We start from the raw sequence: 18533 nt of genomic DNA on the forward strand, positions 1-18533 counted from the left end.
TAAAGTTTATCTTAATTAACAAGCATAAATATTAGTCATACAATACATGTTAAATGCACACAGAAATGAAAAATAGAGGGACATATATAATATAAATGGGCTTGGCCCATTTGGATTGTTGTGATCCGTTTGCAACTGGGCTTCGGCCCAGTAACACTTTTTATTTGTTGCTGCTGTTGTCACACCTATTGGGCTTCGGCCCAGATTTTTATTCCCTTGTTTGGCTGCGAATTGGCTGCTACTATATGGGGGCTGACTCGAGGAATGTTACGTTGGGCCTTTAGCCCAACACCGGATGCGGAAGATGACGAGTCTCTTGGACTCGTACACGATGTTCATGCACAAGAATAAAAGGAAATAATTAGTATATTATCAGTGAATAAGGGTGAATATATAAGATGTAAACCAAAACAAAATCAATCGCTTGTGTATATGGTGTATATGCTATGTATATTCGCATAGCAAAAGCATAATAGCAAAGGGGAGGAAGGAGGGTGAAATTTCCAGCAAACAACTAATAACAATCAAACTGAAATATTTAAAGGTTTAGGCCGAACACCTCAACTGGGCCACTGATCGAACTTCACTCGAAGAATTCTACAGGTTTTTCCAACTTCAAACTAGACGATGTTAACCCATATAACCTATACTATATTCAAGTTCAGATTTAAACTAAACACTCATGTCCATACAGATTCTATTTAGCTGCACAACTGTACAACATAGTAGTAAACAGCGGTAAAGTGACACGAGGACGTTTGGGATTCGAAGTTCCCAATTCATGCAAAGAGAGGAAAGAAAAGAAGAGGAGTTAGAAATGCTTTAGTACACCTTAATAATGAAAGAAACCTGTAAAGACATATCGCAATCACATCATCACTCAACATTTTAATGAGAATGACAGCATTTAGAAGGACTCACTAAACCGCACCCTTCTTTTTAAGCAAACAGTGAGGAGGCAACTGAAAAGAGGCACTAACCGGGTTAGTTATACTCATACTGGTCCGGTATAAAAGTCATTCTTTGATTATACCACATGCATTTTACTTGCTATATAGTCTTGATATGTAGTTGTGTGGTATGTATTGGTATGGAGCTAGTTTAGATGGACTAATATAACAACTGATACCAATTATGTAGAACCAACGCACAGTTTTCTATTTGTTACAGTCTGCTAGTTTCCAGATACTAACAAGCATGTGAAGGCTTATATGTTTCATATCTTCCCATGAGCAATAAGGGTATCGACAGTCCAAGACATGAGAGACGCAGCATACACAACCTAGAGGCTATAGGAAAAGATATCCATCGTACTTTCTGGACACAAAGCAGGCAAGCCAGCAGATTAGCTTCATTTTGTTCAGAAGAGAAATTTCAAACATAAAGAAAGGCAGAACAGGACATTCATCAGGGGATTGGCAATCAACAAAGGTATACAAACACAATTTTATTTTTCCTGATAAACAATTTCAATACCCTATCCCATTCTAATTTAAACAACTCAACAAATAAACAGTGGGACTCACTGATCATACAAATTAATATGAGCACCAAGGAAGAAATCCGAACAGAGATGAAACTGGTTAACAAAAAAAGACTGTCTAAACTACACCATGAATCTGAGAGGAGGTAAAAAAAATGAAGTGAAAGTCAAGCAAAGTAATGAAAGCAACAGCCTACTCAACAGAAACAAGATACCACAGATTTTGAGTAAAGGCAAGTCATCAATGTGCCTATGTACTGCTTCAATAAACTGAAGATCCGAGAAACAAAATCGATATAGAAAACTTGAAAGGGGAAATCATTCATCCTATATTTGTGCATACCAATATAAGATAAACCAACCAGCAAACTAATCTAAACCCAGGAGCTACTCATACTCGTCAACTATCATTTCGGATAAAATTCAAAAGACAAAGCCAAACTTTAAAACCAGTTTCAGCCCAACACCTCAAATTCGAAAATAAATCAAATTCAGCAAATTGCGTTCACATTCACATAATTGTATCGAGCAAAAAGGAAGCAACCAAATTGCAAACAATACATATTATACTACATGGGAAATCGTCTTAACGGTAACGAACGACAACATAGAAACAGAGATAATGATTTTACCTCTTGTGGGTGCAGTGAATTGGGTGTCGATGTCTCGAATCTACTCGAACCCGAAGAACCCGATTAAAGTAAAAAAGGTTTCCGACCAAAATAGAGTGATTGTTGGATGTTCTTTTCGAGCGATGCTATCTTTTATGATTAAACATGTGTTTTGTAGGGAATTTTGCAGTTCCAGATTCTTGGGTTTTCAACAGGGGGTTTTTTTCTGATTTTAAAAGAGAATCCAGACTAGAGTAGAAAATGAAGTTTAAGACTCGAGGGTAGGAAACTTGTCTCTCCTCCCAAACCTGAAAATCCCTGATTCCATTTATAGGGTTTTCGTTTGTATCCGACAAGAGCGGAGCGTATGAGCGATAATAGTGTCTGACAGAGCGTGGGAGACATGTGTGGATATGGCAGAGATGAAACGTGGGAATGGCAGGGCGATGTCGGGTGAAGTGGAGGGGAACGTGAGGAGACAGAAAGGAAATGTGGGAGAGAGGTGAGTGGAGAGAACGTGGGTGTGGGGTGGAAGAGAGATGGAGAGGATGACAAAGAAGAGGGAAAAGGGAGGAAGAGGTAGGGTTTTATGGGAGAGGAGCGGCGGAGGAGTTGACAGGAGAAAGAGACGAGAAATGAGGGAGGCGGCGGGTGAGGAAAGAGGAGAGAAGGGAGAGGAGAAAGAGAGGGAGGCGGGTGAAAGAGATGAAGGGAGAGATGAGGCGGAGAGAAAAGAGAAAGAGAAAAGAAGAAGAGGGGTAGGGTTTAGAATAAGTGGGCCGGACGGGTCAAAAATGGGTAATGGGCTGGTCGGGTGAACTGTTTTGGGCCGAAAGTGTGGGTTAAAAATGTGGGTTGGGTATTAAAATGTGGGTTGTGTATTTGGGTAGGGAAATAATATTGTGTTCGTATTTTGGGTCATTAATTTGGCTGAAAATTGTTGTTCTTTCCTCCGCTATTAAATTATTTTTGGGCTTCCAATTTAATAACTAGTATAATATATATTATGTAAAGACAATAAATAATTAATATGTAGAAGAATAAAGATTTTGCAAAATGTTGTATTGTAATTAATTTAATGAGTCCAAACCCGAAAAAATGAAATGATGACGAATCATCTAAAATTTGTAGTAAAGTAATACTTGTAACGTCGAAAATAAAAGTAGTGATATTAGTAGAAATGGCAATAAAATATTGTAAAAATAAAGTATTTAGCTCGTCAGTAAATTTAGAAAGCCCGAGTAAATTAAATAAAGGGGGGACAAAATTGGGTGTCAACAGGGAGCACTAATCAACTACAATGCAAGGTGAACACATCTTCAAGTTTCTGTTCTGGGCTTATAAACCAAGCATCGATGGATTCAAAAGTTGCAGGCATGTCATCTCAATAGACGGTACTCATCTGTACGGTAAGTATGAGATGAAACTGCTAATTGCTGTTGGAATTAATGCGAACAATAACATTTTTCCACTTGCATATGTTATTATTGCACGTGAGAGCTTTGAGTCCTGGACGTGGTTCCTTGTGTTGTTGTGGAGACATATTGTTCATGAGAGAAAAGGAATTGGACTTATTTCTGACCGTCATCAGGGCATCTTGCAATGTGTCCAAACACATGATTGGTTACAACCACCATCCACACACCATAGGTTTTGTGTTCGGCATTTGAAAAGCAACTTCAATAAAAAGTTCCTCAGCAGTGACCTTGAGAAGCTAATGTGGTTGGCGGCTACAGAGCACCAGAAGAAGAAGTATAAAATGAGGATGGAACAAATCAAAACAATGTCACCTCCAGCGCATCCGTGGTTAAAAGCTCTTCTGGAGGAGAAATGGACATTGCATAAGGACAACGGTCATAGGTGGGGGGCTATGACAACGAATGTCTCCGAGTCTTACAACGGTTTATTGAAGAAAGCTCGTGGATTGACCGTTACTGCCATGGTCCGTTATACGTTTAAAAATCTTGTTGATCGGTTTGTTGAGAGAAGCACCCTTGCTGATTTGTTGATTGCAGATAAAAAGTTTTGGCCGCGCGCTGTTGAAAAGAAGTTTGATGAATACTGAGAGAGGTCCCTAAAGCATACTGACATGCAGCAATACAATGCAACTGAAGGGGTCTTTGAGATTCTGACATTTGCACACGAAGGTAAGGGCGGAAATATCCATAAAGTCTCTGCCAAAGGGAAAAAGTGTTCGTGTGGGAAGTGGAGAAACTATCATATGCCATGTTCACATGCAATTAAATTTTGTGATATCCGCGGAATTCAACCAAAGACCTATGTTAGCAAGTACTACAGTTGCGGGTTTTACAAGCAAACGTACAGTAGAAATTTTTCACCGTTGGGTGATGAGGCATATTGGCCACCTTCTCCCTTCAGTTTAATTGCAAACACTGAATACGAGCGAACTTCAGGAGCGCGAACTACAACTAGAAGGAGGAATGAAATAGATATAGCTCCTGCTCGCATGGCTAGAAAGTGTAGTACGTGCAAGCAAATAGGTCATAACAAGAACCGCTGCCCCGACAGAAATCAGTAGTTGTTGTTGCTTGTTGGATTTTATGTTTTTTCTTAAGTTGTACGATTGTTGTTTCCTTATGTTATCTTCCAAGAATATATAACATGTCTTGTGCCGTTTAATAGTTAGTATGTAATTTAACATTTACTACTCAGTTAATGTGTGACGTTTATTTAACTTATATTTTATTTTTTATTTTTTATTTTTTATTTTTGTTCGCATATATAACACATATTTAATTATTGCATTAGTTAAAATATTTATTTGAGTTAATCACTGAAATTAACTATATGCTTTAAAAATTAAAAAAATCAATAATTTTTTTTTATTAAAAACACAGCCGAAAATGATTTAAATAGAGGCAACGTCTTACCAATTATTTGTAAAACGCGGGAAAAAAGTTAATGAAGTTATAACTTGGACGGATCCACGTTATACAATATATTTTGTATAATTTGTATAACGTGGATCAGTCCACGTTATACATTTTATTTTATTTTTTAATTTTTCGGTGATTGTCTGACAGATGAAAAAAAAAATTTGGATTGGTATGTAAATTTTTTGTCATCTCTTTTTGATTTATACCGTATATTTTTATACCCTTTAGCCTCCGGACTCTGTTTTAGGACCGTCCTCCTGTCTTGGCCGTCAAATCTCCAAAGCAAAAGCCCTTGTGCTTCCCACGAGTTTCAACTGTCGTGTCGAAATAACACTGGATGCACGTTAACAAGTACAACAAGTATAGAGAGTGACCTCCCAACATGGGAAGATATACTCCATTGTTTATGGCACGAGTTCGTAAGAATATTTTAATAAGTTTAGCTCATGTATTTATTTAAAAAATAATTAGTATATATAAATTATAAATTTAGAACTCAATAACAATTAGAATATAAAATTTATAAATTTTAAATTCTAGATCTGTCTCTTTCTACTAATGTCCATTTGCTCATATACTCCATTTGGACATCAAATCTCCGGATGCAAAAATCTCTTTTTACTTATCAAATCAATAAGGGAGCAAATAATAACTGTTTTTTCCCTCCGAAAGTGATCTTTCATAATCATTTGTAATTTAATGAGAAGAAAATATTTATTTCTTAAGAAGTCTAATCAAATTTAAAGCCAAATCTTCTCGCAGAGTCTAATTGAGTTTATTAAGCGAACCTTTGGTGCTGGACTGATAGTGTGACGCAGTCGTCCCAATGCACCAACATCATTCAATCAACAACTTTGTCTCTTCTCAGTTCTTGCCCAATTAATCCGGCTCTTATTAGTGGTTGAGTTAGAATTTTCAATAAAAAAAATTCAAAATATAAAACAGTAAAAATGACAAAGAAGTCAAGAAAATTCAACAATTACTCTAATATATATATTTATGCATAAGTAATTTTAACTTTTTATATATTGTAATTTTTTTAGAAAGAATATTTGGATGAACCCTTGCATCACCTAAGCTCGGCGCATGGGCCTCTTATTCTTTTCATCGTTCCCTAATTTTCTTCCTCTATAAAATCCTCCATGTAAGACATGACACCAAATGTATCTCTCTCCTAATTCAAAGGGGAGGTCATCTCACTCTATCTCTAACGTATCATGTCATTAACAAGCTCATCAACGAGTCCCATACGTAATTCATGGATATCCAACTCATCCACTGGATCGTTACTTACTCGGACGCCATCAGCGTCCTTTTTACATAATGAAAACCTGGCCACGTCCAAGCATGCTGCAACAAGCTGTTGTTGCATGCGAGAAATGGAGCCCCTAAATCCTTCTGCTCATACGAAAAATAATATTGTCAAAAGACCCAACAAGGAAAATGTCAAAGAAAAAGGATATTATTATAAAGAGAGAGTATTGGAGGCACTAGTAGTAGGGGAAGGCGATGAAGGTGAAATGTACGGCAGTGGTGGAGGAGGCAGTGGGTCGGATGGTGGAGGTGGGCCGGGTTCGGGTTATCATGATTCAAACAGTGGGTATGGGCATGAGAGTACAGAAGCCTACTACAAGAAAATGATCGAAACTAACCCGGGTAATGCACTTCTACTAGCAAACTATGCCACGTTCTTGAAAGAGGTAAGTAATAATTTAATTTATTCAATCCACAATTTCCTTCTGACATAAGTACTAGTATAAGACTATTAACGAAGTTAGGAATTTTACTAATGCTATTCAATTATATTCAAGATATACTGTACTTTGTACAAAAGAAAATATTTCACTTGCATGTGCACTATAATTCTAATTTTGATTAAAGATGTCTAAGATCACCTTTCGATAGACATAGACATAGCTACGTCCCTGCTACTAGTAATATTACTGTTGTATATATGTGATTAACTTGTTCAATTAGTATTGTGATTGATTGCACAATATGATAGGTGAAGGGGGATTTAGGAAAAGCAGAGGAGTATTACGGAAGAGCAATACTCGTAAACCCGAACGATGGAAATGTGTTGTCACTTTATGCTGATCGAATATGGCTAACCCAAAAAGATGCATCTCGCGCCCATGCTTATTTTGATCAAGCTGTTAAATCTGATCCTGATGATTGGTAAGCCTTTTTTTAATTAAAAACTCATTGTAAAGAAAGTAATACAAGTTCAAGCAGTCTTTTTACATGATGGACTATTCATATTGCAGTTATGTACTGGCTTCATACGCTTGGTTCCTGTGGGATGTTGATGAGGAAGAACTAAAAGATGAGCCAAGTGGACAATGTGGAATTATAGAGACTGCATATTCAGTACCAACAACCTATTTAGGAGGAGTGCATTGGCCACCCTTGACTGCCGTTTCTTAAATTCATGCAATCCGAATTGAAATTTTCCCAGATAAAAAAATACCTCAATGTTCAAGAAATTTCAATTCGAATCATGGTGCACCAAGTTGAGAGTAGTGAGTAGTGACTTCTTGGTTTCGGACTTTACAGTTACTCAATTGGACTACTTTTCCAGCTACATTTTCCTATTCAGGTGAATAGGGATCTTCTTTACTTTCTTATTAGCTGTGTACAACAAGATCTTACAGACCAACTTGGCCCAACCTATTACTCCTATTTCAATCAAAATGATACTTTATTTTGACACTACTAGAACAGTAATGATGCATTACCATAAGCATATATTAGCATTTCTAGATAATAATCTTCAAGTAAAATGTCTTAGGACCCGTATGGCCATGAGAATTTTTCCTTTTTTTTTTTGAAAAATTATTTCACTTTATTTGGAAATCAGCGTTTGCCCATGAAAATTCCAAATTTGAAAAACATCTAAAAAGTTGTTTTCACATTTTTTCACTTTCAATACATTTAAACAACTAAATATTATTTGCAAAAACTATAATTAAACACAACTTCATTTTCAACTCCAACTTCAAAATGTCAAATAAATTGAATTTTTTTTTAGTTTTCATGGCCAAACGCCTCCTTAATTTATGCTCCTTAGTCAATTAGCCACCTTATTTTACTAGGAAGTGGGCTATAGTATATGTGCGATCCTTTCTTGGGCTCTGGAAAGTGGAAACTCCGAATTGCCTTCTTTTGGGGTGGTCTTTAAATTTTGCCCCTCATATTTGAAATCTTTAAATTTTACCCTTCGGCTAAACTCCATCGGTTCCAGGTTCGAACCCCCACACAGTCAAAATTTTAAAAAAAATTCGCAAGGCAGAGTTTAAATTTCGCTATGCCCCCATCGGCATACACTTGTGAAGGAATTACCAAAGTTATGCCGGACCCGACATACTTATGCCAAGTCTGCCCATAAGGCATAAGTATGCCGGGTCCGGCATAAAAGTTTGCCCATTAAAAGTATGCCCCCACCGGCATAAATTTGTTAAAGAATTACCAAACTTATGCCGGACCCGGCATACTTATGCCTTATGGGCAGACTTGGCATAAGTATGCCGGGTCCGACATAACTTTGGTAATTCCTTCACAAGTTTATGCCGGTGGGGGCATACTTTTAATGGACAAACTTTTATAGTATGCCACATAAGGCGGAATTTTTCCTTAAGGCATAACTAAAAGTTTGCCTTATAAGGCAAAGTCTATACCTTAAGAAAAAGTTCTGCCTTATAGGGCATACTTTTGGTTATGCATTAATTAAAAGTCTGCCCCATTAGACATAGTTCCTTAAGGAAAAGTTTTGCCTGATAAGACATAACTAAACTATGCCTGGAAAAGTTATGCCCCCTCCGGCATAACTTTAGTTTTTCCATAAGGACTTTATGCCGGATCCAGCATACACTTCCCGCAACCCTGTCTTGCGAAATTATTTTTTTATTTTATGCCTGAGCGGGAGTTTGAACCCAAAATCTCAGGTATCCAAGCGAAGGGCAAAATTTAAAGATCACAAATATGAGGGACAAAATTTAAAGACCACCCCAAAAGAAGGGCAATCCGTGCAAAAAAATGAAACTCATGCTTAAACAAACAGGCCAAATATGGGCCTGGGTGTTGACTGTTTACTGAGCAAGTGTGACAAGCTGATTCCTAGATATATTCACATTCAAAATTTGAGTCATACTCCAGATTTACTCTCTTTTTTCTCTGTTATTTTTATGGAAGCAGTAAAAAAATTGTTTGTTAAGATCTGAATCATAAACCATATAGGTTCACTCTCAAAGTTGTTTGTACACTAAAATGTGCCAAAAAGGAACATACAAAAATTGAAATTGGTACCTTTTATGAAGGAATTAAGATTTATCAAAATATTAAAAGAACCAACATGCAAAAAACAACGCCACTTTTCTTTCTTCCGCTCTTCCTCCAGTAAAGTGCCAAAACTAATTTGTATTTTGGTGTATTTAATATTTACTATCAAATTATACTGATTGGCTATTATTAAATGACATATTTAAATGAAAATACTTTTCGTAATTAGTACTTTTCGCCCCAATTTATGTATATACTTTCCGAATTAGTACTTTTCGCCCCAATTTATGTATATACTTTCCGTTATGGTCTGTCTTAAAAAAATGATACATTTTTATATGTAGAAATAATTTAATTAAATGTTTTTTTTATCCTTAATGAAATACTATACAATCACATAAATATCTATAACTTATTTTAGATCACAAATTTTAAAAAGTCTTTTTTTCTTAAACTCGTCTTTAATCAAACTACAGTAGTACTCCCTCTATTTCAATTTATGTGAACCTATTTTCTTTTTAATCTGTGCCAAAATGAATGACTTTTTTTCTAATTTGAAAACAAATTCACTTTATGAAATGATTTACAGTCACACAAATATTCAAAGTTTATTTTGAACCATAAATTTTAAAAATCTTCACTCTTTCTTAAATGTCGTGCACAGTCAAGTGGGTTCACATAAATTGAAACAGAGTTATATTAAGTAATAGAAATATATCTAAAAGATATAGTAATATTATGTATTTCCTGATCTTTACGTGTCCGGACCTAAAACTCACATTACAATTCAATTAATTCCCTAGCACATTATAGGGACCGATAGCGAAACCATATCCACTACCACGGGTCCCATGTTTAATGTTCCCCGGCAAGTCATTAGCCAGAACGCCTCAGCATAAAGCTTGCATACTACTACCTCAATCGAACGATTGAAAAGCTTGCGTGCACAACACGCTCTTTGTCGAGGTTATGAAATAATAAACAGCATCATAATGTGTGTCACATCACTTCTAGGACCTTCTGCTAGGGATTTTTCCATTAAAAAAAATATGGCTAATGGAAGCTGCTTTTATGAACGAATCTTGGCCTTCGAATATACCGCTTGGACCGTCCTCATTGCAGACTTTTGAAATAAAAATAAATGTATTCTTTTTGTCCACAGAAAGGATAAGAGATTCAGAAATTTTATTTTAGTAAAATAGTCAAATCATTGGAATTCGAAGAACATAACTTCAGAAACCTTTTTTCTTTTTCTTTTCACAATCTTCTTGCAACTCCCTTTTTACTAGCAGTGTCTCAGACTGATTACAATTTAATATATATATATATATATAATCATTTTTAATAAACATAATACAAAAGATTCACAAATAAGGTATTTGTAGTGTTAACTGTGTCATAATAATAATAATAAATAAAAAATTATCCGTTCACTTTATTTGTCATGATTTGACATAGCATAATATTTTATACTATAAAACAAAGAGGAGTAATTTAAATTTGTAGTGTTAACTGTGTCTTACAATTGATGTCATTTTAACGTATTAAAATTTGTCATTTTAAATGTTACATAATATTTGTGTAATTATTAAAACTTTTACTAAAATAGTATAAAAATTAATATTTTTAAAGATTAATAAAATTTTCGTGTAAAATAAGCAATAATGTCTTTGTTTGCTTTGGAAAGAGCGTAGGGAAAAATAGTCGCTTTTGGATGAGTTAACTGATAAGGCTCCTTGTCCTGGAAAGGTGGCTACGTGGCACGTGTGGTCGACCTGTGTCACGGCGTGGCGGTTGCTTTCAAACTAGTTTTTTATCAAAGCAACAACCTCCTTACTACTACATATTTATTCTTAGTAGATGCCCATAAAAAACTTTTGGTTGAAATTCAAAGTACTAGTTTCTTTGTGAGTTTTGCTCTAAACAAAGTTGGAATTCTCTGAGAACTTTGTTTGGTCAATTTGTAAGATGGCAAGTCCTATGGAGAAGGGAACTCATAATGATGAAATTGTGTCGGTGGAACTTCTTGCACCTCCTTCTTGGAAAAAATTGGTACTAGTCCTTTTATCTTCTTGAAGAAAATTGGTACAGGTTTTATTTTCTGTGCTCTACCTGTAGTTGCAGCCTCAATTTGGAAAGTTAATTGCTTTAGAACTTCCTGTTGTTTTCTGCTCTTTGCTTGCCTTAATTCATGTACTATAGTAGCTTGAACTTTTCTAGGTGTTGGTCAGTTAATTCTTAGGCTTTTGGTTCCGAAAATTCAGTTAACAGGAAATTATCTCTGTTTGCAGCTTCATTAAAGTTGGATTTGCTTACTGAGTAAAAGTGGATTTTTCTTTTATTTGTTGGTGGAAAATTGGGGTTTGAAGAGGGAGCTTCACTATTTAATTAGTGAACCTACTGATGCAGGATAGTAGCTTGGATTTTTGCTGGTCTTGGCTAGCTTACTTATTTCTGTTTAGAGTAGTAGTTTTTTTTTTTTTCCTGAAGATTTAGTTAAGAGGAAGGTCAACGCTATTTCCAGCTTCACTGAAGTTTTTTCGTGGGAGGTTGGGAAGAGGGAGATTCATTATTTCACTAGTCTAGTTTGAATTTCAATAACCGACAATACTAGAAAAGTGAACAGCTGCAAATGGGGAGGAAGATGGAAAAAGTTTTGAGCAGGAAAAGCTTGCGAGTAAAAGAAATTGTCTTAGGTTTATTATTATGGACACTAGAGAGGAAGGAGCGAGGGAGGGCAGGCAGATACATATGAGAGCCTTATATTCTTGACTTCATATGGAACATTCAAGTTTTCACTCGCCAGTTTTTTTAAATGTTAAGTTAACATGTCGATATAACAAGAATTTCATCTTTAAGAACCCTTGAGGTGTCATACATCACCGAGGTTTATGTAATCCGCCAACTTGGGAGGATGGCATAATTAAGGATGAAGGGGATTTACTTCAGACAGGGTGGGTAAGTGACATATTCAGGGACGAGTTAAATTAGTTAAACCTGTATTGACCTGTCAGAGTCTGAGCTAACGGAGCGCAATCTAACGGGCTGATTCTCAACTCTCTATTTTGGGCAAAGAACAGCAGTATTTAATTCTTTAAAAAGATAAGACTAAAAAACGTGAGAATAAGAAAAATAAAGAATGAAAGTTGACAGGAAAAGAAAAAAAGGTTTAACAACTGTAGCATATACTTGAGTTGAGCGGGCTCAGTTATGAACTACTTCGCAGTCTCTATTTGACTAAAACAATATTGGACCAAACGTACTTCATGGTTGGTTGGGTCATAACCCATATGACTCAATCTGTCTATTTGACAACCTTGTAATTCTCCTGTTCATATTTTGCTTGCCGTGTTTTACATTTTCCTTGACAGCTCAGATAGTCCCATCTTTAGAATCATATAGGTTAGAATCATTATAGGGAGTCTGGCCTTATTTTTAACACTGTGAAGTGTATCACTATTAATGTAACTCTTCCTATTCATCAAGAAATCAGCAAACAACCTCACACGTGAAAAGTAGAGAGAGTAATTTGTAAATGTGCTGGAGATGGATTGTTAGACTACGTTATGTTGTGTACTTTGGACATTCTTTGGGAGAAATAGGGGTAGTCGTATCGAAAGGAATTCAAAATGTGCTATTGTGTAGCTTTACGTGTACACCTTACATAGATTTTACCTCCGTCACTTTGCAGTTCACGCCAAAGCAAGGGGGTACACCGAAGAAGAATGAGGTTGTATTTATTGCTCCAACAGGTGAGGAGGTCAAGAACCGCAGACAGTTGGAGCAGTATCTCAAATCACACCCTGGAAACCCTGCAATTTCAGAATTTGATTGGAGTACTGGTGAGACTCCAAGGAGATCAGCAAGGATCAGTGAGAAGGCCAAGGCAATGAGACCAGCTTCACTACTTGAATCACCAAAGAAAAGACGCCGGACATCGTCTACAAAGAGAGATAATAAGGAAACGGATGCTGGAAAAGCTGAAAAGGAAAGTTCAGAAATGAAAGAGAGGGAATCTACCAAAGAAGAAAATGAAAATTCGGAGAAGAAAGACGGAGAAGCAGAAGCTGAAATGGAGGACAAGGGGAAGAAAGATGTGGAAGCTACGAAAGAAGATGAGCCCATAGAGGGCGCTGAAGTGGCCCCTGCGGAGAAACCAGAGTCTGAATCTGAGGAATTTCACAGTGCTGATGAGGGCAAGCAGGACAAGTCCGAAAATGAAGAAACTGAAACAGAGGACAAGGGGAAGACAGAGGTGGAAGCTGCACAAGAAGACGAACACACTGGGGAGAAGCCAGAGTCCGAATCTGAGAAAGTTCACAATGCTGATGATGGAAAACAGAACAAGTCAGAAAATGCAGAAATTGAGGAAAAACAAGTATCTGGAGAAAAGCTGCAGCCTCAAAATGATAAAGATAGTCCTGCAGCTGATGTAAATGAGCACAAGCCAGAAGAAATTGCCATGGAAGGGACCAATGCCACAGTAGGAGGAAGTTCCAACCACGCAGAACTTGCTGTTGGTGGGGAATCTGAGGATGCCCATGGGAATGATGGAGAAAATAGGCCGAAAGAGGAGGAGAAAGAAATGAAAGGAGCTGATTTGGTTATGGGAAATGACAAGATCAGCCAACCAAAGCTGGCTCATTCCCAGCAGCATCAGTCACCTGCACCTATTAGCTGCTGATGTATCACCCGAATCACCCTTAGGACATATCCTGTTTACATGTTTTACTGACTTTTGGATTCAATTTGATTATTGTAATAGTAATCTGTTGTAGTTTAGTGTCTAGTTTCCAGGACTGCAATACTAGCATCTTTTATTTGTATGTATTTGTTTCTGTCGTGATATGCTAATCTGTATTAAACTTTGATGTAGAATGTTTTAGCAGAAAATCTGTGACTTACAGATTTCTTCTATTTGCTGTAACTTGTTTGGTTGACTATGCTTTTGAAACGCCCCTTGTTATGCACACTGCGTTCATAGTTGAATATTTTCTAGGACGTTTGATCAATACGTGCAGATAACTCGTGAAATTGAAATCTATTAACACACTGTGTCAAAGTTTTCTTTACAGTTGAAAAAATGAAATCAATGAGCATAGTGGCTTCAAGAGTTTTTAATCTGAAGCAACACTTAAGTATTCACTATTTTCGTGCAGTTTTGAGTTATGAAACGCACCATTAGTGGTGCCATTAGGACTATCTGCAAGCAGTTCCTTTTTTCTATTCTCCTCGTACTTTCCAGAAAAAGAATCAAATAAAATTCCAGCACCAACTCCAACAGCCAAATCAATAGTGTAATGACCCCTGGTGCTCAGCAATCTGATCGTTTGCAATACGTTCAATGTGTCAAATAAATAAGACAATTTCCATCTCTGCATACGCTTCATATCCAGAGACGCGATCACAGATGCTGCAACGTGCCCCGAATAGAACAAGAAAAACGACACATTTCCTACTGGAAAATCAGCGCCTGACCCCAAGAAATCCTACATCCACAAAACCGGAAAACGATTGGTGGCCTGAGCAAGTAATGCTTCTGTGCATTTTTCTACTTTGAGCTATGCGTCGTGTATAAATATAAGGGTAGATAGAAGCTCACATGGTATACATAAATATAATGTGGACTTTAAAACACGGGGTACCACTGCTTCTGTTTACATAGTGGTGGTACTAAAAAGGGCAGCCCGGTGCACTAAGCTCCCGCTATGCGCGGGGTCCGGAGAAGGACCGGACCACAAGGGTTTATTGTACGCAGCCTTACCTTGCATTTCTCCCAGATAGGTGCAAGCAATTTTTGTAGCTGCATGTGCAGATCAAGAAAAAGACTAAAACTGACAGTTGGACATCGTGATATCATGTGTTGTTGGTCTATGGTCCACAGTGACTTCAGAATAAGAGGAAATTTTGAAAAAGAAACAAACTCAGCATTGCAAATTTAGAAAAAAATACTTTTGTTTAGATGAAGGGTACTTTAGAGCAACCGTAAAATTGTCTATGTGTGATCAATAAGTTATGAGTTTGAGCTGTAGAATCAGACATTAATATGTATTTGTTTTAAGATAGGCTGCCTACATTACACTCCTTGGATGCGACCCTTCCTTAGATCTACATGAAAGCACAATGGTCTGAGCACCGGCCACCGGGTCGGAAATTTGTCTTTTAAGGAACAAAAAGGAAATAAGAGAGAAAGAAGTGGGTGAAATCCCTCATAAGAAAGATAAAACAGAGAGCTTATATGACATTTGTTGGTTTTTTTTTGTTACCTCTGGTAATGGCAGCTGTGTAGCATATCCAAGAATGCCTCTGCATGTGAACATGAACAGAGTTGCAATAGTCGCTCGTGGCCGCCCTTCAATTAAGAAAGCCCATACTATATACACCATTTGCATCCCCACGAACACCTATGTGCAAAGCAGTTCAATTTTCTCATAAAAATAAGAAGATTCCTACATTTCAAGTGAATAAATGAATTTGGCAAATTGTAAAACAGAGCCAGGAAAAAATGGTCGCAATGCATAAAGCAAACCCCTTAATCCTCCCTAAATTCCAAAACTACAGTAATTGAACATGAAAATGTAGATTCAATATAGATCCTGCATGGATTGTGTGATCATTTCATTTAAAAATTTAAATTATTCCTTAAAAATGCTTATAGAAAAGGAAAAATTATAGTTTACAAAATAGCCAGCAAATTTATAAGTTTTATATATTTATACTTAAATATACATATATTATACATATAATATACATATCCTATATGCATAATATACATATATTTTACGTTTAATATGCATATCAATGTATATGTTTTGTATATTTGGGGTATGCATACCGTGTTAAGGCCAGCAAGAAGAGTATTGAGAGCAGGTTTAGAATCAAGCAAACGATGAATGCGACGTGTAGCGATGAATCCCAGATCAAAAGGCGGGGATGAAGATGGGACCATACGAAGAGTGTATTCCACGCCCATGAAGAAGAACAGCGAGGTCGCGAAGATGCACGGTATGGGATGGTACTTCACCACATTGAATACATCCCTAGCTGTCAATCTCATGAAAAATGCATTATTCAACCACCCTGAATCATCCAAATCTGAGGATGGTCTCTTCTTCATGTCGGAAATTTTATTGTCGTCTTTCATTTCGTTGTTTTTGAATTGGACGTCCTTAACGGAGCCGTTATTGTGTTTTTGGTTAGAGATACAACGTGATCTAGTGGTGAGGGTTGACGGAGAATAACCAAGATGCAGAGTATCTATTGGAGTTTCGTGGAACGGGGACAAATGAAGACATGGTGAATGGCGCTATAATGCTACCAATAATTGTGCTAATTCAAAGGCATATGTCTGTAAAAAGAAATAAGGATTTTCCCTTTGCTTTGACGATGAAATTCTGCCCCGTCCTTAATATTAACGGGAGTCCAATAACGGGATTTGGAAAGGTATCTTTTTTGAGGAAATCTTAGATCTCACTTTAGAACTTATATGACAAGGAGATATTGAGATTGACAAATGTAGTGTTGGAAATTTGGTCTTGAACGAGAATGAGGCACCTATATATGTAGATTTGGTTTACACTTTACGGGGAATAAAAGGAAGCAGCAGCCTCGAGGCTAGCTTTTAACGCGTGGAGAAAAGGGCTCTCCCCAATGGCTATAGTTCCTTGATAGGAAAATATTTAGACCAACAGTTTTATTTACTCCTCTATCAACTTATATGACAAAAGTTTGAAAACTTCTGATGATAAATATACCATAATATTGTATGGTTATAACTTGTGAAACTTATAGTGTTACGCATTTCATAAGACCGTTGTGAGACTATAAAAAATTATCGTTAAGAATAAAATGAGAATTTTGAATTTCATTTTTAATTTTTTTGAAATTAACGTTCTGTACTATTAGTATTTGCTAATAATATAAAATACGTTCACAATAGCGATAGTGTTACAGTTCAGATTTGACGCTGTCTTAAGTCTTAACAATTGTTGTTTGACTTCTTATCCTTTGGCGGGTTTTGAGAAAATGTAGTCCGTTGGTGTTTGGACTTTATCCAACTTGATCTTCACGATATATTTTCAATGTGCAATGAATCTAACTGTTGGACTAGAGGCAATTGCTATTTAACTGATTCGATTGCATCACTGGTAAAAACAAGGAAACACAGGAAAATTCAGCAAACAAAAATGATAAGAGGGAAGCGCTCCAGAGGATTAACTAAGGAACTAATCAAAAAATAAGTGAAGACAGGTATATGCTTTTAATATAACAATTTTGTCAAGTCTGCTTTGAAACCGACATTCATATTATGTTATATTAGTATATGTTTAGTATAACATAATCTTGTAATAGCAGTCAAACAAAATTCGAACGAAAGACATTATTGTAAAGAGGTATGATTGTACGGTTTTTTTTTTTTTTTAAATGTGGAGGTGGGGGGAGGAGGAAACGAGGGAGAGGACTACAATGAGGGAATCAAACCCTCGCTAATAAGGTGAAAGTTTAAGTAGTCAATCAACTGAACTATTAAAATTCCCTTCGATGATTCTACAAAGTCGCTAGGCTTGTAACAATCTTTTTGCAACGAGAGTAAATATCTCAAAAAGTCATTGAACTTTGAGAAATTATGTAGTAAAGTCATTGAACTTTGCTACATATCAATAAAATCACTCAACTTTGGGAAATTCTCGGTGGTGAAGCTAACAATCTCCACAAAGTTTTATACAAGTAGAAACTTGATGTCCTCATTATTTTAATCTAAATTTGTTAGTTCGTCACTAGTTTTTCTATTATATTATATTTATTTATTTATTTTATTTCTAATCTAATATATATAAGTGTCCAAGAGGGACGAATACAGTAACAACAAACTGTACAAAAAGTTGTCTGAGTTGTACACTAAATTTGGGCTTATTTCAATTGTACTTGGTTTCTTTCCTTTTTTTCAAGTTATGGGTCCACTTCATTTAACAAGTACTACTACTCCCTCCGTCCCAAAAAAATTATCTTTCTTTCCTTTTTAGTCTGTCCCAAAAAGATTGACACCTTTCTACATTTAGAAACAATATAACTTTATGAGATGATTTATAGCCACACAAATATCTAAGGCTTGTTTTAGACCACACATTTCAAATGTCTTCCTTTATTTCTTAAACTTTGTACCAAATCAAACTAAGATGATTTTTTTGGGAAGGAGGGGGTACTTGGTTTGCCACCTATTCTCTGTACACGTGTATTCCACTTTTACGTTATCATATTTCTTTA

The 18533-nt window shown here is 36.3% G+C and overlaps 3 protein-coding genes across 3 annotated transcripts; 2 read left to right on the forward strand and 1 right to left on the reverse strand.

The window, feature by feature from the left end:
• The first annotated feature begins 6282 nt into the window (after positions 1-6282).
• LOC132621166 (uncharacterized) lies at positions 6283-7592 on the forward strand. The gene is made up of 3 exons (XM_060335365.1): positions 6283-6691; positions 6997-7169; positions 7259-7592. The coding sequence occupies exons 1-3, from the start codon at positions 6362-6364 to the stop codon at positions 7416-7418; spliced, it is 663 nt and encodes a 220-aa protein (XP_060191348.1). The 5' UTR covers positions 6283-6361; the 3' UTR covers positions 7419-7592.
• A 3425-nt stretch (positions 7593-11017) lies between these two features.
• On the forward strand, positions 11018-14209 carry LOC132598761 (methyl-CpG-binding domain-containing protein 11-like). The gene is made up of 2 exons (XM_060311833.1): positions 11018-11321; positions 12961-14209. Exons 1-2 carry the CDS (start codon positions 11238-11240, stop codon positions 13951-13953), a joined length of 1077 nt encoding a protein of 358 aa, XP_060167816.1. The 5' UTR covers positions 11018-11237; the 3' UTR covers positions 13954-14209.
• Positions 13242-16883, reverse strand: LOC132598769 (phosphatidylcholine:diacylglycerol cholinephosphotransferase 1-like). The gene is made up of 3 exons (XM_060311845.1): positions 16105-16883; positions 15536-15673; positions 13242-14758 (listed from the first exon to the last, which is right to left on the reverse strand). Exons 1-3 carry the CDS (start codon positions 16411-16413, stop codon positions 14387-14389), a joined length of 819 nt encoding a protein of 272 aa, XP_060167828.1. The 5' UTR covers positions 16414-16883; the 3' UTR covers positions 13242-14386.
• Positions 16884-18533: the final 1650 nt, after the last annotated feature.

This window comes from Lycium barbarum, chromosome 1, assembly GCF_019175385.1.
Source record: "Lycium barbarum isolate Lr01 chromosome 1, ASM1917538v2, whole genome shotgun sequence".
Classification (NCBI taxonomy): Eukaryota; Viridiplantae; Streptophyta; class Magnoliopsida; order Solanales; family Solanaceae; genus Lycium; species Lycium barbarum.